We start from the raw sequence: 27274 nt of genomic DNA, 5'->3' as shown, positions 1-27274 counted from the left end.
CTGGCCAACATTTGCTTTAAAATACCTATGGAACTACACCCTCATATATACGTGAAATGCAGAGACATCTCTAAACCTATATATTGGATGTTTGGCAAGTCTGGGATGGGCTAAGTGCTGAGTCATTTGGTATTTCTCCGAACAGATTCTACTTCTTAAGCTACTGTGTTGTACTTTTGAGGACTAGAATCCTCTCGACTTATCCTTCTTGCCTCTGCTTTTAGCTTTAGCGTCACAATACTTTCACAAAGAACTTAAACAACAATAGATGTAGCCCCAATTTTATATAAAGTGCACTTTCGACAGTGACTTGTTTTCGTGGAACTCGAAAGGTTTTATGGTGCAAGGCACGATGATGCATGGTAAGGTGCGAGACCAGAGAGGCTGAATCTTACCAGCCCCTCCGAGACTTGTTGACATTTTGTGATGCTTGTCCTAAAGTGTTCACAGTGACCTTAGGTCAGCCAATGAGGGAAAGCAGTAGTTCCTACCTCGTCACAGAGTAGGATGGGGTCAGAGAGATTGCTGACCCCATCCGATCTATGACGAGGTGTCAGCGATGGGCACTTGGCTCTGGTCACTTCAGGGCTTAAAACCGAAGCACCCAAGTACAAGGCTATCACTGATGCTCCCCCTCATCATGAGGCAAAGGGCCTCGAGGACCTTTGCTGAGCTGACGATGTCACGTTCACAGGGCACAGGGGCTGTAACATCCTCAGCCAAGCAAAGCTCAACTCAGGCAGTCAGGAGCCTGTGCATTTAGTGCATATCTAGCTCCTGGTTGTCTGACCTGAAAATAAAGTGTCTGTCGGGCTGAACTTTGCGCAGCCTGTAAGGCACTTTTGATTGTCCAAAAGGTGCTGGTGTGGTCTTAAGGACAGCCACTGCTGAAATCAAAACAAAGTTGGGATTTGTCATCCTCTGTGCTGTCCGAAACAGAAGCATTGTTCTCCAATTGATCATTTGAAAGCCTCACAAAGGGATCAAAAGCCCATACTTTCTGCAGGATGTGTATGCCTGCAAATTCGCCAAGAACAATCAGATTGTTGTGCGTCTAAGATCCATTTTAGTCATGTGTTCATTACTCATGTTCTCTGGCACTACATTTGGGACATGTGCCTCTAACAATTAGCAGTTTTTTATCATGTGACTGAAGTGGACAGTAGAGCGAGGATAAGTCCATCTTTTACTGGCATGGTGAACCCAGATCATTATTTTTTGCAGATTTATATTGGAGCACTTTACATAAGAACCAGTTGCGTTACACAAGAACACATTCATTTTGGCAGGCATGGTGAGATTAAGTGATTCGTCCAGAATCAAAGGATGTTGAACTAACGCCAAGACTCATTCCCGGTTCTCCAATTCCAAGGTTGGCAGTTCTGGCCGTTACATCACATCCTATTGCTTTTACTGAGACCTAGTCCCAGTTCATGATTAAGGTTGCTTTGAGATCCTTGTTTTTGTCGATATATACAAGAGATTTATACACATCCTTGAAATTGGCGTGCAAAGCAAAAAGATGGGAGCCAAGATGTCAGTGCCCGAAGAGATTTATACCTCTCAAATTCGATATGTTCAACTCTAAAATAAAAAGGACTCAAAGATAGTTTGTGATGGCTGACAGGGGTTACTTCATATATTTGCAGCGAATCTTGTGTCCATTTAAAGGGCAGGATTACTTCCGAAGAGTGGCAGTTTTTTAAAGGCCCACCATGCCTTTTAAAAACTGTTTTCTTTTTTAATTTAGCATGTAGTTGCCAATTTCCAAACAATGTCGAACTGGGGCATTATATTTACACTCCCAGGCAGGATTGCGCCATCAGGGGGGTAGGCCGCATACATCTGCTGCAGTGTGTTTGCAAAGTGCAGCATATACTCACAGTCTAGGACATCATTTTGTAGTAAAGGATCTTATTCTTCTGACTTCTCTTCGATCTTTTTTACGTAAGTACTCCACTTATTTAGTGTTCATGGTTTGTGTTTAGGTAATTGGTCTTTGATCCACTTAGGTACGTGGGGGAGAACATAGAGATTACTAGACTGGAAATCACCCAATCCTTTTTCAGCATTTGCATTATTGACTCCTACATTTCTTCTTAAATATCTCACGTGATCTTCTCTGCTAGGGAGAGCTGGCTTCCACGCTAGCCGATCTCTTTACCTACACCCTCTTGGATCTGTGGGCATGTAGTGGCCTTAGAGGGAGTATATTATTCTGTTTGAGCCAGCCGTGTGCATATATGTAGGTGGTGGGTGGAAAGAGCATGTATGTGCCACATCTGATTTCTTCTGCCAATACACGCTGAAAAGCAAGAAAGCTGGTAGACTGATTTTTTTGTTACTAAACTCTTTAGGAGCTATCAGCTGTAAATCTGTCTTTGTGTGCCAGCATGTGGTTTACCTCTGCCTATCTATATAGGTTGGCAAGATTTGTGATGAGGAGAACAGCTACCTAGAGTTCCTGGGGTCAGTATTGGTTTGGAGATGGTGTGTGAGTAGTTTCAAGTCAAAGAGATGTGTGTCTGGCGTGAGCATGTCCTGCTGAAAATTTAAAGTGAAGGATATTGGCAAATTATTCTACAGTAGCATCATATATCTGCATTGTAAGTAACTTTCCCCTGCTTTGTCACAACTCTCACCTCTGCTTTTTTCTGTTGGTGTTTAGGTTCCTTCCAGGGCATGGGCTGATGTTGTTTCCGCAGATTGGTGACAAAGTGGATATTATCTGCCCCAGGATGGACTCAAGAACTATTGGCCAGTATGAGTACTATAAGGTCTATTTGGTGGACAGAGAGCAAGCTGATACCTGCACAATCAAGGAGGGTAACACCCCTCTTCTGAACTGCGCAAAGCCGGATCAGGACGTGAAGTTCACCATCAAGTTTCAGGAGTTCAGTCCTAACCTCTGGGGTCTGGAATTCCAGAGGAACAAGGATTATTACATCATATGTAAGTATTTCACTTAAGCTGGCATTGCCATTTTTTCAAGTGTGGAATTTGAGTGGTTTGTGTAAAAAGACTTTCTCGTTGTAAAGTTGGTACTTTGCAGTTCGGCCTCTGCCATTGGTCTGTGAGAATTCCAAAGCTGGTGTTTCCTTTCACAGGCTGAGACTGTAATATAGATTGTGTATTGTTGAAGTGGTGCTTATAAATATAGAAAAGTGACAGGCCTTTAATTCAGTGCTTTCCAACAATGGAACGCTACTCTTGACGTACAGTTCCTCATGATGGTGGAGCTGGCTTCTCGTGTGTCAGCAGAATTGGTCTATAGTAGTTTGGAATCCATATAAGAGCTGTGCTTCACCATATGTGATGTACTGCTTTGCCTTACAATGGGGAAAATTGAGCCAATATTTAGTTGAATGTCAACTGCTTGAGTCTGCTGGAACCAAAAGGAGGCCAAATATTTATTTTACCCATGTGGCTCAGCGCTAATATGTCTTAGCTGGAGAGAACTTGCAGTAGTTCATAAACGCTTATTTAGAGATTGACACCAGAATAGCTCTTTGACGTAGGTGCATGCCCATTCATATATTCTATACAACGTTCAGGGAGATTCGAGAGAGCAGCAAACTCATTTTCCTTGAAATAGGGTTAAAAGGCACGTGAAATGCCGCAGCACCCTACAAAGTATTTCCAGGTATATCAGCTTAGGAGAAATGTGGAGTGCCATCAAAGGCCTAACATTTTAGAAGAACACTAGACTAGCTACCAGGCAATGTCAACCTTTTGAGAGACCAATAGATCTAAAGTACAACATTTGTTAACAACGTTCTCAGTTTATTTTCCAATTCTGGAGTTATAGAAACGTTGTGTCAAAAGCAAGCCATCAGTGAAGAATCCAAATGATGCCATTTGAAAACAGTTCCACCAGTAAAATTTACATGTCTGTAACTAACTTCTTAACTAGCTCTGCATCGCTGTTCTGTGGAAAAAGCCAAAATACTTGAACTTGCAACTTTTACTTGGTCTAAGATTGGGACGGCTTGGGTGTGTCTGCATTTTTACTGTTGATTAATTTATTTTTTGTGAAGCAGCGTAATCTAGTTATGTGGGCCTCTGTCCAAAATAACCACTTTCCTTCTGAAAATAGAATTCCCATCATTTTGGAAGTGAAAAGGAGTTTTGTAGGTGGTGCTGCTTTAAAGGTTTCGTCAATAATGGGCCTCCAAATAAATCCATTAGCCAACATTTGCTTTACAATGCCCACGGCACGACACACCCTCATATATAGGTGGATCACAGAGACATCTCTAAACCTGTAAATCGGTTGTTTTGCAAGTGCCTGTCTGGGATGGGCAAAGTGCTTTAGAATAATTTCTATTTCATCACACTGTACCTGCTTCTTAAGTTATTGTGTTGCTTTTTTTAGGACTGGAATCCTCTCGGATTATCCTCCTTGCTTCTGCTTCTAGCTTCGGCGTCACAATACTTTCATAAAGCACTTAAGCAACAATAGGAATAGCCCCAATTTAACAGAAAGTGCGCTTTCGACAGGGACTTATTTTCATAGAACCAGAAAGGTTATGGTGCAAGGCACAAAGATGCATGTTAGGGTGTGAGACCAGAGAGGCTGAATGCTACCAGCCCCTCCAAGGTGTGTTGACATTTTTTAAATGCTTTCCTTGAAATGTCTTACTACGTTTCTTTGAAAAGCATTTTTTTAGTAAAATATAAACAAGCTGCTTGGTCATGCGACTGATTGACCAATCCTGTGTCTTGTTTGCAAATTCCATATGCATGTGTATTCATAAGAGCTGTTTTTCACTAGTCATAAAATAAATTAAAAGTGGAGCTTAGGCTCAGTCATTAAGGCAGCAAGGATTGTGGAGAATCTTGCAGTAGATTCTCCAGTGTAGCCATGAGGTGGCATGTGGCCTCCTACAGAAGTTCTCAAAATAACTAATCTAGTTCATCCGTCAACTCGACCTTTGCAGTTGTTTAGAAGCAGTCCCCTCCTACAACCATAGTTATCAGGGTATTAAAATATGGAGTTCTTTTACATGCTAAGCATTCCGATGTACCAGTACAGATGTACTGATGCCCTTTTAAGGGCAATAGTTTGAAACACTTGTTGTCTCCTTGAGCTTTTAATAGTCTAATGGGAATGTCGACTATTAAAGTAAAAGTGTATTCTAGTAGTTTTTTTTTGTAAATGTTTATGTGACACAGCAAGCATTAGTGAAATGACCCTCAGGCAGCACTCCAGTACAAGACTCTTTTTATTTTCTTTATATCCATTGGCAAAGAATGTACTCGAGGTTTGCCACTTGAAGACGTCAATGTCATTTTCATTGGCTTACCTTGCATGAGCAGCTTGGTGGCTGTCCTTTATATACATGTTGAGTACATTAGGGTCTTCACTGCAGTGCTTGCCAGTTTAAGGCACCATTCCCTCGCTTTATTGTCTTAAATCAATTGACAGATTCGCATTGCAGTCAAAGGGGCAACAGAACAAAACGGAAACGGGCTCCATTTGCCGGGCCTCTTTGATGTTCCTGATATGCAGTCATATTTTTTCCTTACTGGGGCTTATTTAAAATCGGATATTTATAATGTGAAACATTCTGAAGCTGTTCTTGATGCTTTTATTCAATAAAACTATGAACAGGTACCTTCTTTGCTCCATACACTTTGGTTTGCCGCAGCGTTGGAGTTTTTGCAGTTGACTTTGAGCCTTTGACAAATCTCAGTGGCCGAGTATCTGTTGAATAGTAACTGAATCTTGGCTCTTGTTGCGCATTGTGGGGCTCTATGGATATTTTCACAGACTTACCATCTGTATAACAGGATTATTGTGATTTCATATGTTTTGAACTCAGTCACAGCATTTCACTCCTTTCCTACAACCAGTAATTTGTCCTCTTCACTTTACCATGCAAGAAGTGTCTCACCAAGGCTCTTTGTGTGGCATTAAGCATTACTCTGTTCATATCTAGAAAGCAGTTCCCACACCTTTGTTTTTTCGGGAAGGACATGTCTGGCCTTCATGCTTTCAGTTCAATATTTGGTGCCCCCTTGTTCTAGTCGCATCTGCAACAGTTTTTAATTACTTCCGGTAGATAGATGATCATGTAAGACGGAAAATCTAAGAATTTACATTCCTGGAACATAACAGTTGACAAACTTACCCGAATTTATCCACAATTTCTGACTTTTGCTTGGTATGTTGAAATCTCTGCATCCTATGTTGCTGAGTCTTTTAATCACACTTAGAAGGGCCGTCCAGGTTCGTTTTCAGTGTTTTCCGTCTAGCTTTCTTTCTCTTGCGATTATCTCTATTTTACAATTTTTTGCAATTATTGTTTTATGAAACAGATTGCTTTGCTTTTTCTCATTACAGTCGACCCTGTTACACAAATACATGCATAGACCTATTTCCAGCATGCCTTGTATGTATCTTCAGAGCCGTTCACTGGAGTCACAATACAATTTCTCATCTCTGGCTACCAGAAGGCAGTCCTCTCTAACACATTTTAATGAATTCATTTTATTTGTGATGCGCAACTGCCGCTCAAAAGAGAGCATCCTGGCGCTGTGCTGAAGTACTATGCATTCCTGAGGGTGGCCAGATAGAGTTAAATTAGTGACATGTAGAGGGAATCAGTGGCCCAAAATAGCCAAGTTTTAAGTCTTTTTTTAAACGCTGCTTCAGATCCAATGGCGTGCATACTGCTAGGAAGTAGGTTCCAGGCTTTAGAACCTAACACAGCAAAAGACTTCCACCTCGAGATTTTAATCGAAATGAATGAGGTTTCAGAAAGGTCAAATGAACAAGGTATACCATGAAGGAAAGCTCTACAGTTTGTAGAATCTAATCAAAAGTAAAAGCTACTTGAAAAACACAACACATCGACAAAGAATGAACAAATTCACCTTCTTTAACCCAATATTCCCAAATCTGAACCTTGATTCTTCAAAAGGCAGAATTTCCAGTTGAGACTTGTATTTTTACTTTTGTTTTATTTTTGGATACCAATTTGTTGCTGATGTCATCATGTTACTGGTATTGTGTGTGAACAGTGGTATGTCGCCTGTTATATTAAGTGTGTCAGGCACTACAATATCGGTTGGACACCACTCAAAGTGGGGAAATATTCCAGTACGGAAATTGATGCTTCAATAAGTTCTCGATTGCTCTTCTACAAGATGAGTACAAACTATTATCTCTGAAGCACCCCCATTTATTTTTGCCTTTCAATTCTGAACATGTTCAAGGCATTGGGGATGAGGAACGCCTAACACCCTTACAGCCTCTACAAAGTTTCCACTCAAGATCTCCAGTCTGCATGTGTAGACCTCATTAGCTCAGCTTAGTCTTTGATGGTAATTCACTTTGACACTAATAATCTGGAATATGTAGCTGTTCGTAAATGTTTTTATTAACTTCTTCACATGACCCTTTTAATGAGCTGCCCACAAATCGTAACCCAGCAGCAAATGATTTAATCCTACATTGATCTAAACTGTTGGGCAAAGTAGAACGGCTTTCATTTTGAACAGGACTTAAAGGCAAATAAGCTTCCCGACGGCCCCATCTGTATGTTTCACCAGGCCTAAACAGTCATTGTTTGTTTATTTAGAACAATACCTGATAGATTTGTGCAAACCTTTCACACAACTTGTCCCTTCACCATCAGTTTTTTTTTATTTCTTCCATATCCAATTTGAATGATTTTGTGTGTGGCAAGTTAAAAAACTATTTGTCTTATAATTTATTTAAGTCTCATCTACAGGACCTACCAGTTTGTTGACATACATAGAATGATAGACTTTGGCTGTGTCCTGCGTGCGTTTTACCCTCTGACATCATTCTATTGGCTGCTTGGTGTGTCAGTCCTCCTCCTACGGAGTGCTTACACTGCAATGCATTGGCCAGTTTTACATCTCAAAAGTACACCGAATCATCACACATTCAATTATCTTCTGGCTGCACTACGTATAAAAAAGCAACCGTTTCTTGCTTTGTGCTTTTTTCACTGAAGCAGGCTCTGTAAAAATAGTTTGGGCTCAAATTGTATGCTGTGCTTACTGGCCTTGCCAGTGCCTGGCTGTTTATGCTTGGGAACAATTCAGCAGGTTAAAGCCGAACCATGTATTCTCGTGATCTCACTTAACTTTTGGAATAATTCTACCATTTTGTCTCAGGGCAAGACTGCTTCCACATTGAGAGTGATTCTGTGTCATTTCGCTGGGTAAAGTGTGTCGGGCGATAACCAGTTTAAGATGCCCACCATTAGTCACTCTCGCGGGACCATCGGTAATTCACTTTAATTCTCATTGAATTGAATATAAATGTAGCTTGTAAAAGTGATATGGGGCTCAGGGGAAACAAAAACGGGCCTGCACCGCGTCAGGTTCCCAAGCTAGCCCTAAATGTGTTGCTTCTAATGGCGAGTTGATCCGCTGGTATGTTTGTCCGGACCACACACATTGTCTCGTGGCTTTGGTTTGTATCCACTGACCCTAACCAAGGCAGTACTGTCAGGGTCTCATGTAGGGGTAGATTGTATTACAGAAGGAAATGTGTAAGTTGCCTTTCTCTGTACAGCAGGGGTTGCACGTGAAAGAACACAGTCATTGTTTTACTTGCAGTTAAAACATGGCCGAAAAGAGCGTACACAGTTTTCATCCATACGCGTTTTCAAAAACTGACAAGGGGCCTTCTGTGCATTAGTTTAACACAGAGCTATATGACTCCTATATATGCGTTTTGCAACAAATCCATGTTTGTTGTGCCTCGTGTAGAGCAAAAAGAGGTGAAGACTTGTCTTTTATCATTGAAGCAAATGCACGGAAACTTGTTGTAGAACGTTCCTTTATGTCGGCCGCCTCTCATCAAAGAAACCGGGTTCATCTGAAGGGCAAACTGACCGCCACCCATTTGTGGGGGTACTTCTGAGCCTTCCTGGTCAAAAGAAAATCATGTCTGGTGCATTGAGAGCAGTATCCCAGAAATGGCACATTTTCTCCTTTCTAGTGCTACATTCTGGGCTGTCAGTTGGCATTAAGGCGGTTGGCTGTGAAGCCCGGCCACGAGGAGATGAACTCTGCCTCAAAATGATGTTTTCCACTTCACTGCCACTCGTTCTGCAATTATCGGGTCATTAATATCATTGCATGCAATTAGTGACAGCCGAGCGAGCAAAGGCTCTGGCGCCCGACTTCATCCCTGGAAAACTTTCGCGCCCGTTGACCAGCAAGCATATGATGAAAACAAACATATATTTTAATTTTAAGCAGTCTTCTGTGATCACAAATGTCTTTTGCTGATGTGGGATGGCGAGCAGCCTACGTGGAGAGAGAATGAGGCTGGAAGGTGCGATGGATTTCTGACGTAGTGGAAAAGGTTTCCCTACCAGAAACACAATGATGGTTTTGTATGTTGCACAAACAAAAATCGTGTTATTATTATTCACTAGTAGTCTAGAAGAGTGTGACAGCGTCAATCTGCATGATTTATGTTTATGGACTATATTCCTTGTCAGGTGGTTTCGCCTGTTTGTTACATGTTATGAGGAAGATGATTGTTGTGATTAAATAGGAAACAACAAAAATCCGGAGTTTCATGCATGCCCACAAACTACACATTCTATTATTTTTATTGTGTACTAATAAATTAACGCACACTGGGGACATCACAAGCAACAATGGGAAAAAAAACACTGCAATAGGAATCTCATTGTAGCTTTTGGAGAGTGGTCCAATTATTTAGTCCTCGAAACTATAGGAAATAGAGTACAACAGTCATTGAGTTTTCTGGTATTCCTTGAAGTCAACGGCGACCAGAAATAAAAGAAGAAATACCTGAAAATGTCAGAGGTGGCCACACATTGGCGATCCATTCTCAAAGATCTGAGAAGCAGTTAAGTTAGAGCGTGGGTTAGAATTTAGCAGACGAGTTACTTCGTCACAGAGTACTTTTTTTTACCCTGATACTAGTCAGTACTAGAAGCCAGTGTAGTTCTGTATTCATGTTAAAATGAAAAGCTGGTTTAATAGAATTTTCGGGTCTTTTAAGGCAGTGCTTGCTTCTTAGCTTTTTGATTTCTATGGACCCCCACTTAATCATTACTGGAATTAAGGGACACCCACTGAATCATTAGTGGAATACGGGGAGTCCCATTAAGTCATCCAGGGACCTCAGCATAAGCAATTTTGATGATTTGATCAGCAAAACAATACACAAAAACAGAAATAAATATTCACCAAACACACAAAAGATGAAATATTTAACTTAATTCACAAACAAATATAAAAACAAATTTTTTAACTGGAAAGTTGGAGATTTTTTATATTCAATTGAGGCCACCCATTGTCCATACTCTTAATCTGTTTTTTATGCACTTGCACTGGTTCCCCCAATCAATTTTACCCAAACTTAATTTTTAGCCTCCCGTTTCAAAATCCTTCACATTTACAGAACATTTTGAATTTTTAGTTTTGCTTCTTTGTTTGTAAACAAGTTATTAGTCTGTTAATACTTAATTTTGTAAGCTGTCACAGACCCCCCTCAGTAGATGTTTCGGACCCCCAGGGGCCTCGGACTACAGGTTAAGAACCGCTTTTTTAAGACTTCATTGCCCCTGAACTATGCATTCGAAAGGTAGAGGAAGTGCGTGTAGTGTAAAGTGGTTTTGCAGAACAACTGAGTAGCTCCAGGAATGAATTGCAGCAAAGCTGTGAAAATCCTTACCTTGCTAAATAGACAATGGAAAAACACCTGAATTGATGACAATTGCAATTTTGATATTCTCAGCGATCACTTATGCATTCTTTTCAGTTTAAGGGTATCTATAGTTTGTGAATGTTGCCATTATGTGCTATTTTCTGCGAACCAGAAATGAGCTTCAGCTACTAGAACAAGTAGTCATTCACTACAAAGCGGGGAAGAAGGAGTGCATGGAGGAGTTCATTAGGTCAACGGCAGAACAAAAATATCTTCTCATTGAGATGGTCTGTCCAGTAAGTTCAGGCCGTTTTAAGACCAGTGAAGTATTCTCTGGTTGTTGCTTTGTAGAAGTGAGATTCCTATCAGTCTCACTGCTGAAGGGCACCTTTTGTCTACGGGTTCACAAATGAGGATCAACACAGGAGTGGAAACAAAATACAAGTTTATTTCACTCATGAGAGGAGTCCCATCATTCAGACACTGCAAGTGCCCGAGGGAGGGAACTGATAAGCACAAGTTCAAGTACGGTATTTGTACAGTTTGGTGCCTCGTGAAACACATTGGAAACCACTTCATCATGATGAAATGCAGACTGCTAACTCCTGATAAACCCCTACCTACGTCATATTTGTAGATAGGCAAAGGAGTTTGCAGGCGTTGGTGGGCTTATAGCTTAAACATCTGTGTGCTCAGGCCTTTCGGCAGGGCAGGGCCTCTTACTCTGGCACGCAAGAATTATCGGTACAACCAGCTTTTCAGTGAACATGCAACTCCGGACTTTGCAAAAGTCCACTAAGAAATACAAAATGGGTGCTCACAGACAAAATGACAGTGGCAGATGCTAACTTAACAGAATACATTTCTACCGTTTAACAGCTTGTCATTAGGAGCATCCAGGATTCACCACTGCAGGGTTTTTCATTTGTTCTGTACACCCACAAGTAAAGTGCAGGTAATGTTGGCACATCACATTTGAGAGTATGATGAAGCATTTGACAATGTTTTAGTCATAGAGAACAAATATGGGGCAGCCCTGTATTCCGGGGAATCTGGGTGTTAAACTAAACAATACTCGAAAACGATTCCGTCGGATTGAGCAATATGCCTAAGCTCTCCTGTCAAAACTAATTACAAAAAACAGATACAGTTTCTGTTACATTTATACAGATGTGTTTAACTCATTTATGGAAAAATTAGTAAATAGGATAGTAACTTTGATAACAACAAGTAGGTGCTCCAAAGATATGGCACAATGTAAGTGAACCGTGACAAGTGAGGTCTTTAGTGTGCATGTGACATACAAGAAAATTGAAAAACCACTGACTAATTTGCCGGAAACTCTACATGACCTAATTCTAACTCTTAACCCCTTCGCCGCGGGGGTAATTCCCCCACGGCGCGGGGGGCGGCAGCGGCGGCACTGTGCTCATGACGAGCCCAGCTCGTCACGACTCCGCCCACTAATTGATTCTTCCACACAGGCGGGGTATCAATTACGTGTGGGAGTGGCGTGACCGTTATGACAAGCCCAGCTCGTCGTGAGCACAGCTCCACTGTGCCTCATGACGAGCTGGGCTGAGTCATGAGCACACAAGGGGTTAATGGTTGGTCTGATCTCTTTTCCACACTGAATGATAGCGAACAATGTAATATGTTGACGTTTTGACCCCTATGTAAACTTCACTGGGCCTTCTTCAGTACAAGTGCTGCTCTCTCCAAGGAAATCATTGTCCAGTATTGTTTAGTGTTGTAGCCACAGGCTGAGATACTATTAGTGGGTCTTTACCCAAACTATCAAACAAGACAATGTAATCTTCAAATGGTTCAGTTAACATGGGGTGTATTTTATCACAATACTTTTAAGAATCAAAACGAGGACAGTTGAATGCAAATCTCACAACCTCACTTTAAAAAATATATATATTTTGAAACATCACCTTGGACCTATATTCTATAGCCAGCAAATCTGAGGGACCCGGTTACAGAATAATAACCATGCTATCCATTCACAGTCAAGGCGAACCATCGGTCTTTCATTGGGGTGATTGTGGGCGAATGGCCAATCTTATGTGAATCCTGGACCTCCCCCCCCCCCCCCCCCCACGCACACATTAACCAGGTAATGAAGGGTCCTGGTAAGGAGATCAAGGGCTTGATCCCCCCTCTCCCCCCGATTACATTTTTAGATGGTCTGCCCCTCATTACTTGAAAAAATCATATAGGACAAAAAAACACAGCAATCAAATGCTCACTTTTATCGATTTGAGATTATTAAAAAAAAAAACTTCCCCTGCAATGATTAGATAAAGAGCTCCTGTACAGAGATAGGACCAAAACAGACAAGATAGTCTAGAACAACAGTCTAGCTACAGCACTATACACACAACATTAACACTCATTGCTTCTCTTCCAATAAGATGAATCTCTCATGCTCCCATAAAAGAGGGATGGGAGGATCGGATTTTCTGAAAGAAATGCTTGGTACCCCCATGGCATCAGGTCGGGGACAAATCAGGAGCATAAAGGTTGAGGTCACTATGTGCCAAGCTTATACATACACCTAATCTAGTGAAGCTGCCCGGCAGTGACATCACCGCCGCAACTTTAACTTCCTGCCATGGGCCGCGCCGAATGAGAATCGACCCTCGGTGATGCCCATGTTGACCCACAACATTAAATGTATTCTAGAGGATGGATTCATCCTCCATCTCTCAGCCTCTCTGTAAGATATAACAAAGCTTTGGTGGTTTGTGAGAGGAGAGACCTAGGCCATTCGAGCCTAATTTTGGTACCCCTTCTCCCCTAGTCAGGGCCCTCTTCCAGAAGGCAGAGACACAAGGCAGGCATCCTAGACATTGAGCCTGGGAGTTTTGCAGCAGAGATGATACCGGAGTGAAGGCAAGGGTACAAAATACAAAGACTGGGTTAAGAAAACCTAAAGCATCCTCAACTTATTACCACCTAAGATGTGGTGATTCAAGGGGCAGAGTCATGCCTGTGGATCAGCGAAACTGGAAGAACAGTGGAACATGAACAGGAATGTGATCTTAAAGTTAACTTGTCCCATGACAGAAAAGTTTCCCTTTATTGAGAGGGCAGTGCGGAGTGCCAAGTTCAACCTTGGTTGTAGTTGGAGACATTTGACCAGCAGGAGTGATGTGTTGTTCCCCCATACAAAAACATGGGTGAACCTTCCCTTGGATTCTTATATCCAGATCTGTACACTAGAGTCACTAAAAGGACAACTGCGAGAAAGACTAACGCTATTGCAACGCCTGCACTCGATAAACTGTGTAGAGACATGCAATGATTCCAGTCTGTACTGTCCACGTGAGAGAAAGGAGGGAAAGATGACAGCCAGTCCTTCAAGAGCACAAATGCAGTTGAGATGTGAAGTTGATTCGAGCAGAAATGCCCAAGAGCCATTACCCATGAGAGGCCCAGGAGCTACATAGCCAGCGTATTCACAGAAATGTGCTCAAAAGTGAATACAGCTTCAAGCAGGCGTAGTCGTGGCATCCACCAAAAAAGTACTGCGGAGGATAGAGAATTGTATCTCTTGTACATAGCTGGGACAGAAAGTGAAATGGTGTTTTGCACAGAGTTGAGACCACAGTAAGTCAGTTCTGTTGCCATTTTGAACCAATCTATTTCCTTTTTCTTCTGCTCTTTAGCTGGCGTGACTGAATTAAAAGTTCGTATATATTTAGTTGTTGAATGTACTGAACGTTTTTCCTCTCTTGTTCAGTTGTTGCTTATAATCAAAATATACCCCTGCTCTTTTGTGAGATGTCTGTTTTTTTGTTTTGTCTGTAAAACAGTCTTTTATTAATTTTTTATTTAGCTTCTCGGAGTTGGAAGTACTTTAAAATGCACCATCCTCTGCAGTGGGTTGTTATAGTTAGTTCTCCAGTCCTAGCATTTCCCCAGATACACCGTCAACAGCAATAGTCAGACTCCCACTTTAATAACTTGCATGTTTTGGTTGAAAATATAATTTTGAAACTGGACACCTTTTTAAAGCAGTTCAAGGTGTGTGCAGGAGAATGGAATAAGTGCTTGTAGCTGCCGGCCTTTTAGAAATCATTCAGTGTCAGGGAAGACAGGATTTTATTGCAGCCGGCCCTCTTTGATCCTCCTGAGAAAAACGCAGGCGTATTGGGCGGGAATCTTGGAAGGCACTCGTGTCCTTGTCACTCATGTTGTTTGGCTGGGGGCAAAGATGGCTAAGGCCTATGTTTTACAAAGACAGCTGTGGCCTGTGCAGTCCATGCTCATTAAATCAAGACACTAGTCTTTAGAGCATTCCTTGCTGCTCTTCACGGGCCAAGGCGCCTCGCGAGATAATTATGGTGGACCATGGCGGTATACTTAAAATGGTTCTGATGATTATTGGAGGAAGGTCTGGGATCTTGGCCGGTTGTTATCTTTTCTTTCTTCCGTAGAAATTGTCTTTATCTCATTTACAATTGAAAAAAAGGCTTAACTCTGGAATATTCATAAGCACCCGCCGTGCCTTTGTCGCGAAATAAAGAGAAATGCCTTCTGAAGGGGCGGCCTGCCTGCAGAGGCTCGACACACACCGGTGACCTTTCTCAATGGCTAGACGTCTCAAGCAGCTCTCGCAGAGTCCTGGGGGTGGTTGTTTTTTTGCTTTTAAATCTCCAACCTCAGCCTCCTCTTTTCCCGCTCAGAGCAATTCATGAAAACCCACCAAGAAAATTAAGATCAATGGCATGCAATTATTTACAGCAGCCTGTTCCAGCTTTTCTGGATATAAAACTCTGTACTAACGTTTGTTCTGTCGATTAAAGACATATGCTACCATCAGTTTTTGGTGTGATTTAATTGTCTCAGGCGAGTATTGCAGTTTGTTCCCACCCGGTGTCATGCTTGCTAGATATGATCATGATTAATTCCGAAGTCGGCTGAGAAGAGGTGTGAATCACCAGAAATGGTTAACTAATTCCCCAAAGTGTACCAAGAGAGGAAAAAGCTGTTGTGCTTACCTTAGTGTAGGGATGCCCACCTTTGGGCCAGTAGCGCAGGGTCAAGGCCAGATTTTCCAGATATTCAGTGAATCGTGTAAAGAATTATTTTAAAGTTTATTGTATTTACATTTATCTCACCTGGATACTCTGAAAATCTGGAACGGATCTGGCCCTATGTTGGACGCCCCAACGTTTTTGAGCACAATGGGCCTTCCCTTTACTGCCAGATATGTGAAAATTCACTGGTTTCTCTTAAGGATGCCAATTCAGAAACACTAGTGTATTGGTTGTTCTCTCATACACGGTTAAAAGACATTTTTTCTTTTTGCAAACTACAGCTTTTCATTATAAATCCTTAGCCTTGTCTTAGCACCCAAATAAACCAATTTAAAAAGTACAAAAATTAATTCATTACGTGTCTGTTTTCTAGTGTAGGCCAGTGGAACAGTAATTAAGAGAACATAAAACAAGGGCAACCACCTGTCATACTTGCAGGGTACGCCTGCCCGCCAAAGGATTTACATTAATAAACAAGTCATGTGCTTGATAATCCTCTGAGCGGACATCAGATCAAAAACAGCTTTACTTTATGGACAGTATTAGTCTGCTTCGAGTAGAATTGTTATGGTCCAGTTTTAAGGTGTCCTCTAACATCTACCTTGGAGGAATACATTACATTTTTTTTAAAAAAATCCTTCTTTATAAATGCTGTTCACCAGCAGCTGGAAATTGTAATGTCATAAGTCAGTACAGAGCCTACGCGTGTGTTGCATCTCAGTGGGGCTGCACATTTTTCTGCTAATGCTGAAATAACACTGTTGCTGTAAGCTTTACTACTCCACTCTATTTTAATGTTTGTTATTCAGCGAAAAACAAGTCTAGTTTATTTTTGTTTTTGTTCCTTAATTTATTTGTCAATGAACTGCAAGACAGGGCGGCTTATGCCCAGCATGTTAATTCACCATCTGATTAGAGCCATGTTCCCAGCCCACTAGGTTGGAAAAGACCAAGATCCATGAAACAGCCTACTCTCCCGGGAGGCAGAGTAATAACGATCAAATGAAGACATATTAAAATGTAATATTACTTCCTCTCCGTTGGGACGGCGCATACTCTCGGAGCCAAGACTCTCCCGCCGACTGCTTCCATTACACTTGCAGATGGAGTGTCCTTGTCCGTTTACGGTTAATGGGATTCACACAATAAACAGGAAAAGTGCAGATTGAGCGAAGCATAAATATTAACGACCAGAGACTGGAGCCACTGGATTCCCATATTGTCTCTGACACTGGCAACAAGACTTGCTATAAAGTTAGTGTAGGTTGCCCCTGGCGACCAAACCTTTTGTGTTCAAGCAAGAGTGGGATTATTATGTCACTATTGACTCTAGTGCCCAGAAAGCTCCTTCTTTCGACTCGTGAGTCAATAACTTAGTGAGTCAAGAGGAAATCACGTTTAATTCTTAATTTTCATTTGCATTCACATGTAGACATGTTTGACCAAAGTAACAGAATTACAAATTCCCATTAATTTCTCAGGAACAAAAACAAAAAACACCAGCTTGACATTCGAGCTGACGCACACTACTACCTCATGCACAGCTCACAGTTTATTAGCTAAAACTGTTTTGTTTTACATTACACAAGGAAAACATATCTCATTAAAGTTGCACCAAAATAGCAATGCAAGACTTCCCCCCAAAATGATATTGGCTATACGCACGTGCTCCAAATAAGTTAATATTTTAGGTTGAAGAAAACTGCATGAGAAAAATCTTATTTACATTGCACACTGGTGCCTTTTGTAAAATGGCTGATTTCGATTTTATTTACATCACCCTTAATCAAGTCCCTAGCAACAGATAATGGTTTTAGCTGTGCTAATTATCTAGTCAATACAATTTACAGGGGGAACACTAGCAGCTGATTGTGACGATGAAGTGCCATCAGTTATGATTGTAGGCATCATCTACAGCTTGATCAAATCTTTGCAAATTAAAGCCTACTGAAGAGGCCCATATCTGCCATAAGACCTGTTCTGTCTGTCTACCTCAGAAACAAAAGGCCCATGACAAGGCTTGTGACGGTGATCCATTCCGTCTGTGGCCTGAGTGCTTCCGTTGCAGTAGGTCGACTTGTTAATGCTGGATGTGTGCTGGGTGTCTTCAGTGTGACTTCTGGGTAGGTGACGCGATGGACTGTTTGAAGTGGTGCTCCTTTGTTTCGTTTGGGACCCATAAAAGGGTTTTTGCCATTTCACAACCTGGATTGGTCAGCGGGTGGGCTCCTGCTGAGCCGCTGGCTGGTTCGGGGGATTTTCCTGTGGGGCTCCACAGTCAGATCACCAGAGGCTGACTTAGCCTGCTTTCTTGTCTTTCCTGGCCAGAATGTTCTTGTCATTGCTGGCTCCTTTCAATGTAAGTTGACACTGAGGGTTCTTAAAACTGATGTGTTTTAATGTTACTGTTGTGTGGGGCTTTGTTAAAAAGTACTGTATTTGGTTGGTTTGTCATAAGAGGAAGTGTATATAAAAATGCCAGCACGCTAAATGTCAGCCTTCTTTCTCCTATTTCTGATCTCTATGGCCTTGTCGGCAGCCTTTTACTTGAATGCCTTCCCTGTGGTGCCGGACTCTGCCAGTATGAAGGTCTCTTTCATGTTATTCACATCCACAGCCCTTTTCAGGCTATGTATGAGGTGTCTGGTTGCTGTTCTGCCAGTGGTTTGTATTATTTAACTTGGGTACCATTATGCATCTTTAAGACTAGGGACAATTTAATTAAGAGTAGATGTCTCAGTATAGAATAGAGGTTAAAAAGTAATAGTTAGTGAACATGATAAGACCAATTCCCTTATTCTACTTTGTGTCAGTTTTGTAGAGTAGTATTTCGTTGACATAATTTCTTATGAGACATGTTCAGCCCCTCACAGGTTCCAACAAGAATAGTACTTTTGACCCATGTATTGTACATAATAACTTAATACATAAAGACATTTATATCTTCACAATGTTAGTGGTGCAACACAATGAATGTCACAAAAGCAAGTTGTACAATACCAAATATACCTATAGATATGCTATATGGATGTTCATTCTTCTGCGGGTATTGCTCAGTCATTTCCATCCGTTGGGTGAATATTGTGGTATCTCCCCATGGGGGTATAGCGTCATCAGTAGTGTCTTATGAGGTTTGGTGGAGTATGAGCCCATCTTATACAATTCCAATGAGGAAAGGTAGGGCTGAGGAAACATTTATATTTGTGGGGCAATTGTTTTTCTGTATTTTGAGTACTTGACCTCAAAGAGTTGATACAGGAGTAATGAAGGTTACTGGTAAGTAATCAGGACATTAGGTAGGTCACACGGATGGCCAGTGAAGTCTGTGGAAAACACAAGCTGGTTGCCAAGTAGAAAAAAGTATACGAGAATGTTCTGCTTCCGAATGTTACCTGGATTTATGTTGAATGTTGAACACCTGTCGTTTTTTTTAAGTGGAGGGGTGTTCTGTCTGTGTTTTGATGCCATTATTGAGGTCACACACAGTATAATATTGTTACCCATAGTGTGCCAGTGGGCCTGGAGAATAAACATGATATTGCACTCCAAACTTTTATAACAACTTATAGCCCTCCTTATTATCACGAGTCAGTAATAAAAGAAACGTGCAAATAAATATGTTCAACTTTCTTTTACTACATAAAATACATTTGCCATGTTAAAAATACTTGATTCAGTTAGAAATGTGGATGGTAACATAGCCATTTAGAAACAAAAAAACTCACAAATTAAAATCTTAAATAAGAGTAGTGAGTAGTCTCCACAGAGGTAAATCAAGCAATTTGCCTAATTTGTGCAGAACAAAACATATGTCTGTTCCATTTCTGTTGGGCTTTGGAGAACGAGATTGCTGCTTCCCAAATGTTCTCCGTCTTGTGTACGTCCCCGTTCAAGAGAAGCCCAATAAAAAAAATACAGATCTGTGCCACTTTGTTTCTAGGACAACAAAATCCACAAGCAAATGGTAAAATAATTGGAGCAAATGCTTTTAAAGCAGGAACAGCTTTCAGCCGTAGGCATTAGAAATTACACATTCCATTTTAACACATTGACAAAGCCTTTTATGGGTTTTTGGCAAGGCGTTTAGAAAAACACAGAATTCAGAATATTAATTCCACTTTAAATTGCAGGAAATTAATGTTGTTATTTCATTAGAGTGGTCACAATGATCTGCCGAAGCATGACTAAGAAAAGTTTTCTCTGTCATGAAAGCTTTTAGACGAGGCATAGGGTAATCTGCGAGAGGCAGGGGTGAGGTTCATGTAGAGGGCTGCTCTTGAAGCTGCATGAAATTAAATATTTATGATCGAGATGGGTCCAAGGGCTCCTATAGATCAATCCGTCACAGCGACAATTGCAGCCCTGGAGCTGGCTTGTTTGACTTCAGTCAATTAGTCTCTCTGCAGATTGTGAGTAGGTGCATTGACTTTCGGCCTCATGTCCCAGAGGTTACCCTTTCCACATTGAAGCCAAGCCGCCATCCTTTACTTCATGTAGGTCTATGGGCTGGAGATACCATCAATGGAATTTATTTGCACCTTTGGACAAAGCTTGATGTGGAATTTGCCTGCGGACGATTTAAGATTTCATCAACGTGTTCATTATTGTCTGTTATGAAGGTGAACCTAAGTAAAAAAGAATCCTAGACTGGAAAAGTTCTTTGGCTGGTTTGCAAAACCTCAGACGCAGCATAAAAACGTCCATTAAAAGTACACCATAGCTAAAAGCCTGCTCTGCAAAAGAATTGGCACGAGTATGATGGGATATTGAATATGCAATGTCTACGGCCTGAGCATTTAGTGCTGTAGAAAGTTAGAGACATAGATTGGCCATTAAGAGCAGTCGATGTTATTGTTGAATGTCTGACAAACCCAGCCATTGTGGCGGGACAGTCGGTACGGGGGCGTCGTGAGACGAATTTTAATCTTTTAAGAGTCTACGTCTTTCAGAGCTGTCCTCATTTCTAGAAGGTGTATTCCACAGCCCTGCAACGTTTAGGGGACAGTGAAGTGGTTGTCAAGTTGAGGCGAGGAAAGCTGCTTCCTTTGGAGTAGGCAGGATGAACAACATAGTGTCCACTTGAGAATAAACTACCTCTAGGCGCTGGCGAACAGGATTTCCTCCAACATCCATACTGCAAGTGCTTGTTAGATCAAGCTTGAAGGAAGTTTGCTAACTGATCGATGCATTTTGTCGTTAGGCGAGTTCTGCTGGCTCAAGTATGTTTGTAACCTTGTATTTTCAATGTAGTTAAGTCTTAGGACACTTGTATGTATAGGCGTCCTCTCATTTATGTTAAGTTGCAAATCATCAGTTAGCTGGTTTCTAAGTGCTCACAACTTCTTAGATATTGGAATTGTGGTGTCAGGAGATAATCGCATTTCCCCAGGATCATCGAAAGGTTTGTGATGCCTGAATTAAAATTAGGGTGCAGAGAATTTGGAATTATGTCCCTGGCATAATCCATATAGAACAAAACCTCAAGATATCGACTATCAGACGAAAGAAGAAAAGGTGTTAGAACGCTTCCTCTTATCTTTGCGGGAATGGCTTTCTGTACATGCATCGAATGTTTTGAAGGTAAAACCGGCATCTTAAAAGTGCCTACAAATATGGTCTAGCTCAGTGGCCATGATGCGCGCAGCTAAGGTGTCCACCAGCGCACCAGCCTTTATTATCTCGAACGCATCATAATGTTTCCATTTACTGCTTTATTCCTGCCTCCTCTCCCCCACATGCGGTTGTCCTTGTGCCTGCACATTTTTGCAGAGAGGTCGTAAAAAAGCTCCTCTAACAGACACCTTTGATTTATGTCCAGGACTGAATGGTGATATTGATTTTTTTTCCCCTCTACAAAGGAACAGCATACGTCTCCATTATTCAGCATGGCTGGTAGCGAGGTGCCACATGTTGGATGCCCCCTTATCTTAGGCTCTCAGCTCGCGTTCTTCTCACCGATGGTTTACAACCAGAAACGGGGCGGTTGAGATGCTGTTCTCGAGAATTCGCCAAGCAGATAGTATGGCTACTCATCTTGAAATAGTGCTGACCACTCGGGGTGCTGGAGAGCAATCAACAGTTCCCTTACTGTACATCTGTTTACATCGAGGCATGGTAGGAAATGTGGGTGGGTAGGAGGCCAACAAAGCAACCTCTAAGGGTTCACCAGGATTTTTGGCAGTAAAGAAAAGTGGCATGAAAAAGAAGGTGCAAATAGCGATGCTCATGAATTAGTTGCTTGTAGGCTGTTAGCTACTTTTCTCTGATCGAAGCCCATCGTCAGAATCTGCATTACCTTCAACTGAAGCCCAGCTTGCAGAATGACTGTACACATATTCCATAAAGTGCTGGTCCTGTAATAAACTTTCTTGGCGCTTGAATAATTATGTGTACTACAGCAGTACTCGTTTTATTGACGTTGGAAATATGAAGCCCAGAGACAGACTCGACGACGTGCACACCTGTGACTTCAAGTCTGCAGACAGACATCTGCAGCACACATAGAATCCCCCATTGTGTGAAAACAGCAGCATCGACAGCACGCAGACCTTTCATCATGGCAGCCGAGCGTGACGTCCATCCTTCCTCTAGCATGCGCCCTGGTGTAATACTGTTTCATTGCTCTCGAGAAATCGGCATTGTCCGTTTCTGGATGCCTCTTTCCCCAGGTATCATCTTTTCTGCACACAGGGCCTTATTCTTTGAGATTGCCCATCTGCGTCTGCCTTGAGCAACCGCACAACAAAATGGCGGCAGAACCCCACTCTACGACTTGGAGAATAGCGCTTTCTGTACTGGGATGGTGTGAGGTGCCCGGCTCCTCTCGCGAAGAATTGGAAGATGCAAAGGCCTTCTTTAAAACAGTGTAACTGATGAGACTGGACCGAAGAATGAAAGACGAGCCGGAGAATGGCTCAGTAATGAGTTCAGCCCCTGCAGAGGAGACGGAGAAACACGAGAACGAAGCGTACACAATCTAATCCGAGTCACCCAAAGGGGATTTAAAATAGATTCTAAATTTGGCTTTAGGTGTTGCTTTTTCTCGGCCGTAGGTGGTCTAAAATCCCTGCTGCATAGGACACACAAAGAGCACAGGAAAGTCATGACAAAGAGAAAGCACAGTGGGTTTTGTGTCATCCTGCTGCATGCGAGCGTGACGTCGTTTTAATCTTCCTGCCAGGTGCTGCTCAAGGGCGTGCAGCGTGCCTGATTACTTCCTGTACTCTGTGGCATCCCCTGCAATACAATGCACGCACACACAGTGCAGCAGGGAGGGCTTTGTTTACTGGGATTTACACTTGCCCCAGCGGGCCTGGTTTTATATGCAATATGCATGATAAGTTTCATATAGGCTAGTTGGCTAAAGATAGCAAGTCCGCCATCTTGTTTGTTTCGGGCTAAGGTTGTATGCACAGGCTTGTGGAGTTTTCTGTCTGTAAGTAAACTCTGCTGTAAACTATGTGATGGGCAATGTGCCTTTAAAATGTTCTGTTTTCGTTAGGCAGTAATCCCCCTGGCCTGGCTATCTAATTCTCAATAAATAGCTTACCCTCGAGCAGCATCGAATGGAGAGGCTGCGGTTCAGTAGCAATGCACGTAAAGCACTGCTTTCTGATGATGCAAACGTTTTCAGTGGAACGTTTGTATAATAAATATTCTGTGATAGCACCACAGAGAACACGATCAGAATTCGACCACCAACCGTGTACCTTGATTTGTGACAATATTTGTATTATTTAATACTTTATGTGAACAGTGTATACATTCAACGGGTATTCCCAGTGTTTCAGGGCCATGGGCGTCTTCCTGTTTTTAGGGGTTTCTGCTTGTTTATCAAGCACAAAGGAATCACATTAGCATCATCCGATTAAAATAAGGCAAGCTTCTCAGAATGCCATGTCACAGAATCCTACTCATCCTTTCTAGGCGTGTTGTAGGTATGCCACATGCACTATTCTACAGACGACTGCAATGGCTTGCTTGGATGGTGGCATTTTTTTTTAAATTTTGCATGCATCCAAGCCCCTTCAAAGGTGTCCCTAACTTAATCTGAACTGGTCCAAATTAAACTGAAATATGGGATTTTGGATTTAACAGACTGGGAAAATTGTTTACAAACTCAGCCAACGGTGGGTGTGTAGATGAGAAACGGAAAAGATCTTTCTTTTTATGCAGATGTTTATTAAAACTGCCAAACCTGTAAGAACTAAGGGCAAATATCTATAAAAGACCACAACTTAGTAAACAAGTTAAAAAACAAAAAAAGCAAATTAATGTTGTAGCTTCAAAAGACCTTCATTTGGTTGCTTGGTAATGTCTTTCAAAATATCATCCAAGGCGGTGTAATGTGCTCGAATACTAGAATCCTTGTCCATAACCTGAGACGCATGTTGGCCCATTTCATACCCAGACGTACTCTGCATCCCTGGCATGTAACTGCTAGTGCCGCCAGTTCCCATTGGAATATATTGGAGGCCGTGCATCCAGTCTGTTTGTGGCATATTAATGGTCAGAGGTCGCACGCTTCTTCCACTGAACTTTTGTTATTGTCTCCTCGAGTAAATCCTTGGCAGATATCAAACAGAAAACACCAGTAGGTAATTCCTGCTCTCAGACATAATAGGTTTTCTCGCTTTCCTTTCGGATGCCGGCCACATTTGTTCTCCTACCTTTTGAGGATAGTTTCCATTGAGAAAGCTTTCGGCATTATAAAAATGGAATACATCTTTCACAACTTGAGACTTAGCATTTGGTATATGTTTTTTGTATAATATTTACCTTAGGAACTACTTATTGTGGATTTTAATCACTAGGGCATTGCTAAGTTAAGCCAATTTAATGTATTCTGCAGTCTTTTGGACTAGGTTTTTCCATTTGTTAAGGCCTATTTTCCCAATTTTAAATTGCTAGAGAAGAAGCCTATTTGAGTATGTTACTATCACACCAGCATTCATTACTGTGTTTCTCTTTGACTGTTATGTAGTATTATCTGGAGGGTTGGAAAAAGTACCGAAGGCAGCAAGATCATTTTGAAATTAAAGAGTGCTTTTGTGTTTTGCAGCTACATCGAATGGGTCTTTTGAAGGTGTGGACAACCAGGAAGGAGGGGTGTGCCTGACAAGAGCTATGAAGATTCGAATGAAGGTTGGGCAAGGTAAAATGTTCTATCTGCATTTTTTCGTGAAGCCCAGTACCCAGCAGGTCTATTTAGATCTAGAAGTCGAGGCTGGTCTGTCTGATACCTTCATCAAGTTTTCGGCTGACATTCCTATCTTATTCTTTTCAGCAGGGAAGATAGGTACACTTTAAAAATGTACATACTGCACATATCCCCCCCCCCCCACCTGTCTTCTAAGAAGCAGGTAGAAACCATGGGTTTATGGATGTTCACAGGGAAATACTCACGTTTTAGAGACAGTTTCCAAGCAAAAGTTCAATGTACAGTGATAGTTAGTGGGGAGTGTTTCGTTACACATGGTCGCGTCAGCCGCAGACACACCTTTCTCAGGAATGGTGACTAATCACATATGAGTGTACTAGCCTTGTTTAGGTGTCATGAATGTGAATCAGTTGATATGTTTTGAAATAAGTGAAGAAAGAAGTTAGTATCATATATCTCAACGATATATAGTGCAAATAAATCGAAAAAACGTCCAATGTAGCGCAAAAATAAAAAAGTTACATTGCCCATGAAAATTGTCCCATGCAGCTATTTTGAACTGTAATTAGGGGCCTCGAAATCAGAAACCTCAAGTTGCCATCTGCAAAAAACAAAAATAAGCGAACAAACTCTCATCCCCCTAAAAGATGATCAGTTCTGCGGAGGTGGAAGTTGTAGAATTCAGACTGCTTTGCATTTTCCGAGTGTTGCAAAATATGTTTTCAAGATTCCGGCAATTTTATGAGGTGCATAGGGAAAATGTGGAGACCAATATTACGCATATTTTAATCCTCCTGATTTCCGAAGTAGTATAAAATAGGCATAGTTACCCAACTGAAAGTTGATCAGAGTTCGTTGGTCTGCAATTGTGCAGAAAATGGGGCATTTTCATGGACAAAAACTGGCACTGTCTAGGAAACAGTTACCCTCTGCCCATAGAGTTTCAGTTTACTAAGGTAGGATCGCTACTCCTGTAAATGTGAAGCCTCCTTTCAAAGGTTTTAGAAGTCTATGTAATTGTTTACCTTGTGTGCTTGGGTTTCAGACAGTCAGCATATCCACCACACTCAGTGTAAACCAAATCTTAAATTCCTACAACACAATGAGTCGAATATAGAGTTGGCAGCCAATGTACTGTTCGCCGTTCTGTACAACACATAGGATTATCAGCTGATTGAATTGCAAAATATGAGTGGAATCCTGGCAGTGAATTGAGATGTTGTTGACATGAACTCTCTTCTCTGCACTAATCGAATTGGGATGTTTGACTTGAGTTAAGGTCTGGGTTTAGCGTGTATATATACAGGGGTGGGTTTAGGTTTCATTGAGATTTAAACAATACTAAGTAAAATGGACACCGCCGCCCCTCATCTAACCATCCTGTTTCCTCATCTCGCCTTATCAAGTATTTATTTACTCTCTGAGGATTCTTTACATTGAACCTTTTGCTTTTCCTGTTCCAATTATGATTCTGTAGCCAGTCACCTATGCAGATCAATTCTAATATATTTTGAGGCATTTGGGGACTTTAATGTTCTGTGAACAAATAGACAAACAAATATTCTGTGACAATAAGCACTGTCATAGTTTGCATGCAGCTTAATCCAGTTATTTGTTCTATGATTGAGATATATGTATATATATATATTTGCAAAAAAAGAACTAAGTCTTTTGCCGTTTCTACAGCAAAATCTTTAAGCATAGAATTATCACAGTGCTATCCATGCCGAGCTGTATAATGACAAAAGCCTTTTACCACTTCAGGCACAGTATTGGATTGGTGAAATACCATCCAAGCCAACCTGGAATGAATAATAGCAACCCCTGACGTGTTTCACTATAATTATAGTTCTTTAGAGAGGTTTAGCATTGTCCAGACTCAAGGGAGCATCCAGTATAAGTCAAAACAATACCCTTTCAGGGTTAGAGTGCTGCATAAATTATGCAAAAAAGAAGCAGAGAACTGTGGGTAGTTCCCAAGTTTAGGTGGAGAGCAGCTCCTGTATAGGGCTCCCTACAACACCTGAGACACTCTGGATCGCCTCACCTCAAATGTCTGTTTTTCTAGCAAAGCTTTTAAGCATAGGATTAGCACACTGCTAGCCACGCCGAGCTTGAAAGGAACAAAGTCCTTTGCAATTTCTACTAACACCCAACTTTCCAGCTATCTTGATGCCAACCAGTTGCTACATCCATCACAATCGGGCTTTCGCCCTGGACACAGCACTAAGTCCACGCTAGTCGAGGTCTCAGATACAATTAAATTGTCTGTGGAAGAAAGTGGCTTTGCTGCTTCTTGATCTTTCAGCAGCCTTTGATACGGTCTTCCACCCTATCCTGATTCAACGCTTGCGTGACATCGAGATAGGTGGGACGGCAATGGCCTAGATG

At 41.6% G+C, this 27274-nt stretch overlaps 1 protein-coding gene across 2 annotated transcripts in view; it reads left to right on the top strand.

Annotated features, from left to right (window-relative positions):
- The window catches only part of EFNB2 (ephrin B2), a 55422-nt gene that overhangs the window by 19281 nt on the left and 8867 nt on the right, over positions 1-27274 (top strand). For both annotated transcript variants that reach the window (XM_085622896.1, XM_085622895.1), the window contains exons 2-3: positions 2669-2952; positions 24785-24877. In XM_085622896.1, coding sequence (XP_085479022.1) covers positions 2669-2952; positions 24785-24877 — 377 coding nt within the window. The remainder of the gene's footprint in view (positions 1-2668; positions 2953-24784; positions 24878-27274) is intronic.

This window comes from Triturus cristatus, chromosome 8 (assembly GCF_964204655.1).
Source record: "Triturus cristatus chromosome 8, aTriCri1.1, whole genome shotgun sequence".
Lineage (NCBI taxonomy): Eukaryota > Metazoa > Chordata > Amphibia > Caudata > Salamandridae > Triturus > Triturus cristatus.
The sequence above is the reverse complement of the archived record's forward strand: the minus strand, read 5'-3'. Positions and strand labels throughout refer to the sequence as shown.